Source organism: Prionailurus viverrinus, chromosome E3 (assembly GCF_022837055.1).
Source record: "Prionailurus viverrinus isolate Anna chromosome E3, UM_Priviv_1.0, whole genome shotgun sequence".
Classification (NCBI taxonomy): domain Eukaryota; kingdom Metazoa; phylum Chordata; class Mammalia; order Carnivora; family Felidae; genus Prionailurus; species Prionailurus viverrinus.
In genome coordinates this window covers 23,157,386-23,167,146 of record NC_062576.1, presented here as the reverse complement: position 1 = coordinate 23,167,146, position 9,761 = coordinate 23,157,386, and the positions used below count along the sequence as shown (strand labels likewise).

The 9,761-nt window shown below is 50.5% G+C and overlaps 1 protein-coding gene and 1 long non-coding RNA gene across 2 annotated transcripts; one reads left to right on the top strand and one right to left on the bottom strand.

Annotated features, from left to right (window-relative positions):
- Positions 1 to 1,324: 1,324 nt before the first annotated feature.
- On the bottom strand, positions 1,325 to 3,011 carry LOC125154420 (uncharacterized). The gene is made up of 2 exons (XR_007147789.1): positions 2,928 to 3,011; positions 1,325 to 1,608 (listed from the first exon to the last, which is right to left on the bottom strand). It is a non-coding gene; the product is annotated as an uncharacterized LOC125154420 (long non-coding RNA).
- Positions 3,012 to 3,100: 89 nt separating this feature from the next.
- Positions 3,101 to 6,056, top strand: CHP2 (calcineurin like EF-hand protein 2). Its single transcript, XM_047838730.1, has 7 exons — positions 3,101 to 3,332; positions 3,764 to 3,836; positions 3,934 to 4,014; positions 4,134 to 4,264; positions 4,450 to 4,511; positions 5,503 to 5,625; positions 5,823 to 6,056. Exons 1-7 carry the CDS (start codon positions 3,266 to 3,268, stop codon positions 5,874 to 5,876), a joined length of 591 nt encoding a protein of 196 aa, XP_047694686.1. The 5' UTR covers positions 3,101 to 3,265; the 3' UTR covers positions 5,877 to 6,056.
- The last annotated feature ends 3,705 nt before the right edge of the window (positions 6,057 to 9,761 follow it).

Genomic DNA, 9,761 nt, shown 5'->3' with positions numbered 1-9,761 from the left:
CAAAACCAGTGTGGCTTTAGTTCTGAGATTCCCTCCCCAGATGGACAAACTTGTCCCAAGGGTCTGCCAGAATGATGGCTTGGTACTGGTGAGTTAAAGCCAGTTCTTCCTATTGCCATCCATTGGCTTCAAGATCCTCCAGACAATACGCCCCAATGGGTTCTTGTTTATGCTAGTCATTGTGCCCAATTCTCCTTTTCCTGGAGAGCTCTGAAGAGAAAGCATATTGGTCTTTTAGTGAAGCAGATCTGTGGAGAATGCAGAATTATAATCTAGAGCGGATTAGCAAACAATGGCCTTGTGGGTCAAACCCAGACAGCTGCCGGTTTCTGTATGGCCCACAAGCTAAGAATAGTTTTCACATTTTTGGTTTTGTTTTTTGTTTTATTAAAAAAATTTTAATGTTTATGTATTTTTGAGAGAGACAGTATGAGCAGGGGAGGTGCAGGGGAGAGAGAGGGAGACAGAGGCTCCAAAGCAGGCTCTGCGCTGACAGCAGAGAGCCTGATGTGGGGCTCAAACTCACAAACCACGAGATCATGCCCTGAACTGGAGTCGGATGTCCAAGGGACTGAGCCACCCAGGTGCCTGGTTTTCACATTTTTAGATGGCTGGAAAGAAAAGAATAATGCTTTGTGCCCCAAGGAAATTATATGAGTTTCAAATTTTAGTGTCCATAAGTGAAGTTTTATTAGAACACAGACAGGTCTAGGGTGCCTGGTTGGCTCAGTCAGTTAAGTGTCTGACTTCAGCGCAGGTCACGATCTTGAGGTTTGTGAGTTCAAGCCTCACATCAGACCCTGTGCTGACAGCTCAGAGCCTGGAGCCTGCTTCAGATTCTGTGTCTCCCTCCCTCTCTCTCTCTGCCCCTCCCCTGCTAATGCTCTGTCTCTCTCTCAAAAATGAATAAACATTAAAAAAAATTTTTTTTTTTAAAGAACACAGGTCTATTTGCTCAAGTAAAGTCTATGGCTGCTTTTGCCCTACAATTCTGCAGATGAAATTCTCCCCAGAGCATCTCTCCTTTAATTTAATTTTTTTAAGATTTTATTTTTTAAGTAATCTCTATACCCAACGTGGGGCTCAAACTCACAACCCCAAGATCAAGAGTCACATGCTCCACCAACTGAGCCAGCCGGGCACCCCACCATCTCCCCTTTAAGTGCTCCCCCTCAAAAGATGTTGCCAGGTATATGGTGAAGTTGATTTAAACTCTACTCATGTGCATGAAGCACGAACGGGTCCTAGCATATAGTGTTTTCCTCTAGGCTTGTGATGATAGTGTGTGGATGGGAGTTGTTAATTACTTTCTGGCCTAACTTACCTTAGGGGAGCGCTGACTCAGAGATTAAGGCTGGAGAAGCTCTTTCCAAGATCAACATCCCACACTGGCCTGAGATGATTATTGCAGATCCCAGGGACTCTCAGCCCCTCCTGGGTTCAGGACCTAACCCGAACTACACTCACAGCCTCACTCACAGCTGTGGACAGGAGTGGCTGCTGGGCTTCATTAGGGAGCAGTGTGGTTTCCCGAACGCTTCAGTCCTTGGGGGACATCTGGAAGGGAATCAGGCCTTCCTTATGCCAGTTGTTCAGTCCTTGGGGTATCTGAAAGAGAAGTAAGCAATTCTTAGATCAATATTTTCAAGGCTGAGCTGATCCAAGCCTCTGCACGGAGGCTTTGACTAGCGATTCACTATTTTTCCAGCTTCTCTCTCTCCAGGGTGGCTATGAACTTGAACCCTTATAATAAATGGCTTATATATTTTTTCCTCTTGGAAATTTGTGTAAATGTGTGATTATGATGGGGGAAGATGGGATAATGATAGATTTAAACCTGGACACCTGTGGGGCCCATTCTTTTACAGCTGAGTTTCTCAACCTTTTGTTCACTACTGCCCTCACTTAAGGAGCATTTTTAGACTATTTTTCCTAATCGTGAAATTTTAACGCTATGAAATTTTAATACCACAGATACACTATATATCTACTTATGCACTATATGTACATTTGTGTTTTATACATAAAAAGAATAGGATTTTTTGCCCCTTTGGGGGGATATGTGCCCTGCCGAGCACACATGATTTACAAATAGTTCATAACCACCCCCCTGGCAGCCTCCATTGTGTAAAAGCGGGAAGCAGGCAGTCTAGCAGGTGCTTTTAGGAGTGTGAGCTTATCATGTACACTGTGTTTCACAAAGTGCTTGGCTCATGGTGAGTACTAGAAAAAAGAGAGCCTTTGTTGTTGTTACCATGATTATTACATTAAGCTTGGTCACGGTGATGTTTGTAACCTCCTCACTGGACTGTGGATTCCCATGGTGTTTGAGGGCTGGCCGAGGTCCAAGGCCTTCCAGCCTGGAACTTCTACCAGGGGCACCACGGGATACATGAGGACGTGAACCAAGCCAGGTGGGGACTGTGCCCAGTGGACAGGCTGAGATGCCCCAATTACACATGGGACCTGTGCTCCAGGTACAGCCAAGGTAAGGGGGTCTAGTGGCTTCTTAAACTTCTGATTTCTCAGAAGCTGGGAACTGGATTTCTGGTTAAATCTCCTGATTTTTAAGCAGTGACTCCATTAAGCATCAACAATTACGCTGTGTCGACAGAAGAGGTGCAACGCAGTCACACTGGCTTGTCCAGGGTTAACCGCATAGCTGAGGCCCCCATCCAGTCCTTCCACATCCAGTGATCTTCCCACTCAAACCAGCTCCCCTCATCCGCTCACGACCCTTCCCACTCCACTCTTCTTCGGGGGTCCTTCAACGTCTCTTCTGCCCGGCCCTCCTGCCCAGGGAAGGGGCCCCTAGCTGGGACTGGGACAAATGGGTCCAGCTCCCCTCCCCACCCCCCGGCCCCCTTCCCAGAAGGACGTGGATTCTGTCTGTGGATGATAAGGTCGGAACCCCCAGCCTTACTCACCGGGAGCCGTGAGTGGGGGCCCTGCCCGGGGGACTCGCGTCGCGTGTCCCGCGGCGTGAGAACGCAGAGCTGGCCTGGCGGGCGTGGGGCAGGCGGGGCCCTGGCGACCTCACCACCTCGGGATGAAACGCCCCGTTGTTCGCGCCGCCCCTCTGACCCCGCCACCCCGGGCATTGTTTTCTGTTTGCCCGGGTCGCGGGTGGGAGGCGAGGCACGCGGGGGTTCCCGAGCCTGGCTCCGCGCCAGGCCTGCGCCCTTCGGCCCTGGGGCCACGGGGGCGGCCGCGCCCGGGAGCGGGAGGCTAGCGCGCGGGGCCGGGCGGCTCAGCAGGCGCAGCCATGGGCTCCCTCGGCTCCCACGCAGCGCGCATCCCCGACGCGGACAGCATCCGGCGGGAGACCGGCTGTGAGCTGGGCGCGGGGCTCCGACCCGGGGATGCGGGGGGTCCGGGGAGATGGGGCGGGCCCGGAGGGCGCCCGGGATCGCAGGCGCGGGCTCCCGGGGCTCCCGGGGTCCAGGTCTGGGGCGCGTCCGGGCCCCGGGCTTGGCGGCCAGGTGTCCTCGAGCCCGGCGGGGGGGGGGGGTGGGGGGGGGAGAGGGGAACAGGAGGGAGGCGGCTGGCGTCGGCTCCTCGGGTCTCCGGCGGGAGCGCGGGGACACGGCTCCGGGCGTCGTCACGCCCCCTGCAGCCCGGCCGCGCGGCCGCGGGTCCCCGGCGAGCGTCCGCTCCGGCGAATCCCGGTTCCCCGCCCACGGCCCGGGGCCACCAAGGGAGGGTCCAGTGGCGGGTCCCGAGCGCCCGCGGCCGCGTCACCCTTCCGCCTTCCGTCCCGCAGTCTCGCAGGCCAGTCTGCTCCGCCTCTACCACCGGTTTCGGGCACTGGACAGGAACAAGAAGGGCTACCTGAGGTGAGGGGGCGCTGGCCTTAGGACCCGCCACGTCTGCCTCTCTGAGCCCCTTCCTCTCTTTAACCCTCCGTCTACCCCTCCGACTTTGACTTGACAGCCGCATGGATCTGCAGCAGATTGGGGCTCTGGCCGTGAACCCCCTGGGAGAACGCATTATAGACAGCTTCTTCCCTGATGGGTGAGGCCTCGCTGGGGGTGGGGAGATGGAGGGAAAAACTTGGTGTGTGTGTTGGGGGGGGGGGCACTAACGAAGACAGAGGGAGGGCCAAAGCGACCACTGCATCTCCCCCACCCCAGGAATCTGCGTCTGGATTTCCCAGGCTTTGTCAGAGTCCTGGCTCATTTTCGCCCCATCGATGATGAGGACCCAGGAATTCGAGACCCCAAGGAACCTGAACCCCTCAACAGCAGAATGAACAAACTTCGCTGTGAGTTTGTGGGGACCCACCTCTCCCCAAGTGAGACCCTTGGTATACCGCACCGGTGAGAGGCCCCAGGCACCTCCCTCTCTTAGCGGGCCTATAGAGGACCTCCCCTCCTCCTCTAGGGTGACCTGCTGGAAGAGAACCAGGGGAAGACCCGCCTACCTTTTCCCTCCTCCATTCTCTTCCAGTCGCATTTCAGCTCTATGACCTGGACCGGGACGGAAAGATCTCCCGGCACGAGATGCTACAGGTTGGAAGGATGCAAGGACCAGATATGTGATGTGTGGAGCGTGGGTGGTCGAAGGGAAAGGTGGTGGGGGTGGGGGTGGGGGCGGTGCAGATGACTGGCCCATGGTGGTCACAGATGACTGGGGTATTGAGTGAGAAACAGGGATTGGGTGAGGTCTATGGAAATGGTATGGGGAATAGTTGGGTATGAGGTTGGAAATAGATCAGTGGTTCTTTTTAAAAGTTTATTTATTTATTTTGAGAGAGAGAGAGAGAGAGAGCCCGCATGCACAAGTGTGACTGGAGTAGGGGCAGAAAGAGAGAAAAGAGAGAGTCCCAAGCAGGCTTCGCACTGTCAGAGCAGAGCTCAAGGCAGGGCTTGATCTCACCAACCACGAGATCATGACTTGAGCCCAGACTAAGAGTCCGTGGCTTAACCCCAACTGAGCCACCCAGACGACCCAATAGATCAGTGGTTCTTGAATGGGGGTGATCTTGCCTTTTGAGTGACCTTGGCAATATCTAGAGATATTTTTGGTTGTCACACCTGGGGGCGGGGCAGCACTACTGCCATCTAGTGGGTAGAGGTCAAAAATGCTGCTAAACATCTTTCAATACACAGGATAGCCCCCATTTCCCCCCACAACAAGGAGTTAACTGGCCCCAAATGTCAACAGTGCTGAGATTCAGAAACTCTGGAATAGATGTTGTGAGGGGGGTGGGTGGGTAGAACGGGGAATAGTGGGAGGTTGTGGTGGGGGATGGGAGGAGGTTGGGTTCTAAGGCTTGGGGTTGGGTGATGAGTTTGGGTATACTATTGAGGTGAGTGTGGGATAGTGAGGGACAGGTCGGGGTTTGAGTGGAGAAGCAGTAGGGGAAATTACTGGGGGGAGATGTAGGGAGTGAAGAAATGGATGAGGGGAAGATTACAAAATTGGTAGTAACATTTGGGATGATGCGGGCAAGGTTTGAGAGATGGGGCTGACTCCTCTCGTGCCCTCCGCACCTCCCAGGTCCTCCGACTGATGGTTGGGGTGCAGGTGACAGAAGAGCAGTTGGAGAGCATCGCTGATCGCACGGTGCAGGAAGCGGATGAAGATGGAGATGGGGCTGTGTCCTTCCTGGAGTTCACCAAGGTCACAATGCCCTCAGGCCTGGGGAGTGGATGTCAGGAGTCCCTGGGACAGATGCACATGGGAAAGGCAGTTAGAAGGAGGTGGGCAGAAGGAGAGGGGTAGCCAAGGAAGGGTGTAGCTTTGGGGATGGGAGAGGAGGTTGAAAGCCTAGAGGACTGGGCTCTTGACCACCACCCATCCCCCCACTCCCCCCACAGTCCTTGGAGAAGATGGACATCGAACAGAAAATGAGCATACGGATCCTGAAGTGACCCCCTTTGTGCCTTTGGCTGCCTTACACAGACCAGTTCAGCCCGGGATTTGTCTTCAGCCCCTGCAGAGGCAGGGCCCCAATAAACTATATTCTTGTGTCTAAGCTAAACTCTCTTTGGGGCCAAGGAAGGCAAGCTGGAAGCGTGTGTACTGAATAAAGTCTAGTTCATTTGATGTCAGATTTGTGAATCAGCCAGTGATCTTGTGGTTGCAAGCCACTGAAAACCCAATTTAACGTGAGTTAAGTAAAAAAGGGATTTTATGGACTCACGTAATTAAAAGGTTTGAAAGTATCTTCAGAATACTGGAAAAGTCTGGAGGTGTCTTCAGGCACAGTTAGTGTCAAAGGGCTTTTGTCATGCTATCAGGACTCAGTTATTAATTTTTCAATCAGCTTTCATGTTGGCTTTATTCTCAGGGGCCTCTTTCCTCATGGGGGAGGATGGCCACCAGCAGCTCCAGGCTCCCATCCTACTAGCCTAGTAATCCAGTGGGAAGGGATTTCCTTTTTCAGTAATTCTAAGTGGAGTGTCATTGGCCTACGTGCATTCTTGTCCCTAATGCCAGGGAAATGGAGTGCTCGAATTGGCCTGGCCTGTGTCATGGGCTAACTGCTAAAGCCAGAAAATAAAGCCTGTAGACCCAGGGTGAGGTAAGGAGTAGTCGCTTAAAGGAAAATGAAGTGTCATGATCAGAAGAAGGGGGGATGATGCCAGTCAGGCAAAACAAGAGATGTCCATTACTGTTAGGTTGACCCAATGGAGGGATTCTTGAAGTTTACTTTTTAAATGGGTTTTCACTGATTCTGTGGGTGCATGCCAGTGTGTTGGTGGCAGGCAGGTGGGGGAAGAGATGGTGTAAATGTAATGAACAACACATACCTTCCTGGGGTATGAAATTATGCAGATTTGGAGAAGAATTCCATTTTTTCATGACAAGTTCCAATACTGATATATATCACAGAATAGAGTATAAAAATCACATAAAACTGTGAGATTCTGGGGTGCCTGGGTGGCTCAGTTGGTTGAGCATACCAGTCCTGATTTTGACTCAGGTCATGACCCCAGGGTCATGGGATGGAGCCCTGCACTGGGCTCCATGCTGAGCATGGAGTCAACTTAAGATTCTCTTTCTTCCCATATGCTCCTCTCTCCTGCTCTCTCTCTCTCTCTCTAAAAAAACAAACAAAATAAAAAAAAACCACCTGTGAGATTCTATGCTATAGCAAAGCACTCTGGCTGTACCTATAGGAGATGCTATTGGTGCCCTGCCCATATCTCCTTCCAGGGCTGTGCTGGACTTGTCTTGTATCAACACATGAGAGTCAAACATGCGTATGGCTTCCAACTCTGCTTTCAGTAACATCACATTGGTAGCTTGAATTGGCTGTAGTGGGGATATTTACAGCATGGACATTGGCAAATGCAACAGGTCAGTGCTTTTCTGCTGAGGAGAGCCCACTGTTAAACATTTATCAGCACACCACCTGCTGGGCTTTCACCATTACGGAACATGTTAGTGGCTTCTATTTTTACATCAGCTTTATTGAATTGTACTTGGTGTACAAAAAACTGCACAAAATTAATGTATACAATTTGATGAATTTGGACATAGGTATACACTCAAATTACTATCACCACAATCAAGATAATAAACATCCATCATCTGCAAAATTTCCTTGTATCACTTGTGGTATGTGTGTATGTGTGTGTGTGTGTGTGTGTGTGTGTGTGTAGTGTGGTTAGAACACTTAACATGAGATCTACCAGCTTAACAAATTTGAAGTGTATAACACCATATCTTTACCTATAGGCACAGTGTTGTACGGAAGATCTCTGGGACTTTACTCATCTTGGATAACTGTAACTTTATACCTGTTGAACAACAGCTTGTCTCCTGCTCCTTGCCCACCCCTTGATGACGACCATTCTATTGTCTACTTCTAAGCTTTTGACTCTGAGATGCCTCATATGAGACGAATCGTATGGTATTTCTTTCTGTGATTCACTTGTTTCACTGAGTGTAATACCCTCTAGGCTCATCCACATTGTCACAAATGATAGAATGTCTTTCTTTTTTGGGACCAAATAATATTCCATTGTGTGCGTATGTTATATTTTCTTTATCCACTTATCTATGTCAATGGACATTTGGGTTGCTAATAATCCTGCAATGAACATGGGAGTCCACTTATCTCTTCGAGATAGTGATTTCATTTCCTTTGGATACATACCCCAAAGTGGGGTTGGTGGATCCTATGGTAGCTTTATTTTTTAATTTTTTGAGGAAGCCCAATGGCTTCTTCCTACAAGCACAGATGATACTCTGCTCATGGACTTTGTCTGGCACAGGCATGTACTTAGCTTGTGTGAGGGCAAGTTGAAGTGCTGGGGAGTTAATGGCCCTAGGAGTGGCTCTCAACCAATGACAGGTAGAGAATGGCAGATAAATACCCAGTTTATCCACCGGTGAGGCTGGACAGTTTAGAGGCATGTTCTTTTCACTCTTGAAATCCTCTAGCAAGTTTGAGCCTGGTTACCCACAGCATGGGGCTGCTTGTTAAAGAACCCTGTATTGTCTCCTTTCCTCTGGTCTCATCCCCACTCTTTGTCCACTGCTTCCTGGATTCTCTCACAAACAATTTACCCTCCAATCTACAGGGCATTTCTGGGGAAACCCAACTGAGGATGTACAAGACCATCCATAACACACATTCACACTGTGGTTGTAGGCACTCAGGGCACACTTTATTTTAAACTTAAAAGAAATAGAGAAATAGAGGGAAAATGGGATGAGCAGAGGGAAAAGGGATATGGAAGGGGGAGAGGTATATTTCTTTTTTTTTTAAGTATATTTACTTATTTTGAGAGAGAGAGAGAGAGAGAGCGAATGAGCACAAGCAGGGGAGGGTCAGAGAGAGAGGAGAGAGAGAGAATCCCAAGCAGTCTGTGTGCTGTCAGTGCAGAGCCTAACATGGGGCTCAATCCCATGAACTGGAGATCATGACCTGAGCCAAAGTCAAGAGTCATTCACTTAACCGACTGAGCCACCAGGCACCGCAAGATATCTTTCTCTCTCTTTTTTTAAATGTTTATTTATTTTTGAGAGAAAGAGAGAGACAAAGTGCAAGCAGGGGAAGGGCAGAGAGAGAGGGAGACACAGAACCCAAAGCAGGCTCCAGGCTCTGAGCTGTCAGCATAGAGCCTGACATGGGGCTCAAACTCACAAACCATGAGATCACGACCTGAGCTGAAGTTGGCCACTTAACCAACTGAGCCACCCAGGCACCCCAAGATATCTTTCTTTATAACTGGTCTTTTTGCCAGTATAGTTTCTCAAATTTTCCTGATGGTAAATATCTGATTAAAAAGTTTAGACCCTTAGGCCCCATTGAGAGCTCCTGAGTCCATAGGGAAATCTGTGTTTTTAGTACGTGATTCTGATGGAGGTTGAAGGACTAAACTTTAGAAACACTAAAGCTTCTGGCCAGACTCCTAGTGACAGCTCTCTATAAAAAGTTCTCCAACATCCAGGGGCGCCTGGGTGGCTTGGTTGGTTAAGCGTCTGACTGGCTTGGGTCATGATCTCGAGGTGCTTTGGATTCTGCGTCCCCCTGGGAAGGCCTCCCAGGAAGGTCTCCCAGCCATTCCTGCCCACACGTGCTCTGTGCTGATGGTCAGTGCTACTGACCTACGAAGGGTTCCTGGAGGATCCAGTACTAGGGGATCCCCAGGACTCTACTCCCTATTTTGGTGGATGGAAGAGCAGATTAGCAAGAAAGCCTCCTGACCCAGCACACGCTCAGGAGGTTGGAGACTTTTGTCATGCGGGAAGGAAGGGGGATGTCCGTCTGGCTGGGGTAGCACAAGGTTACCTTCCTGTCT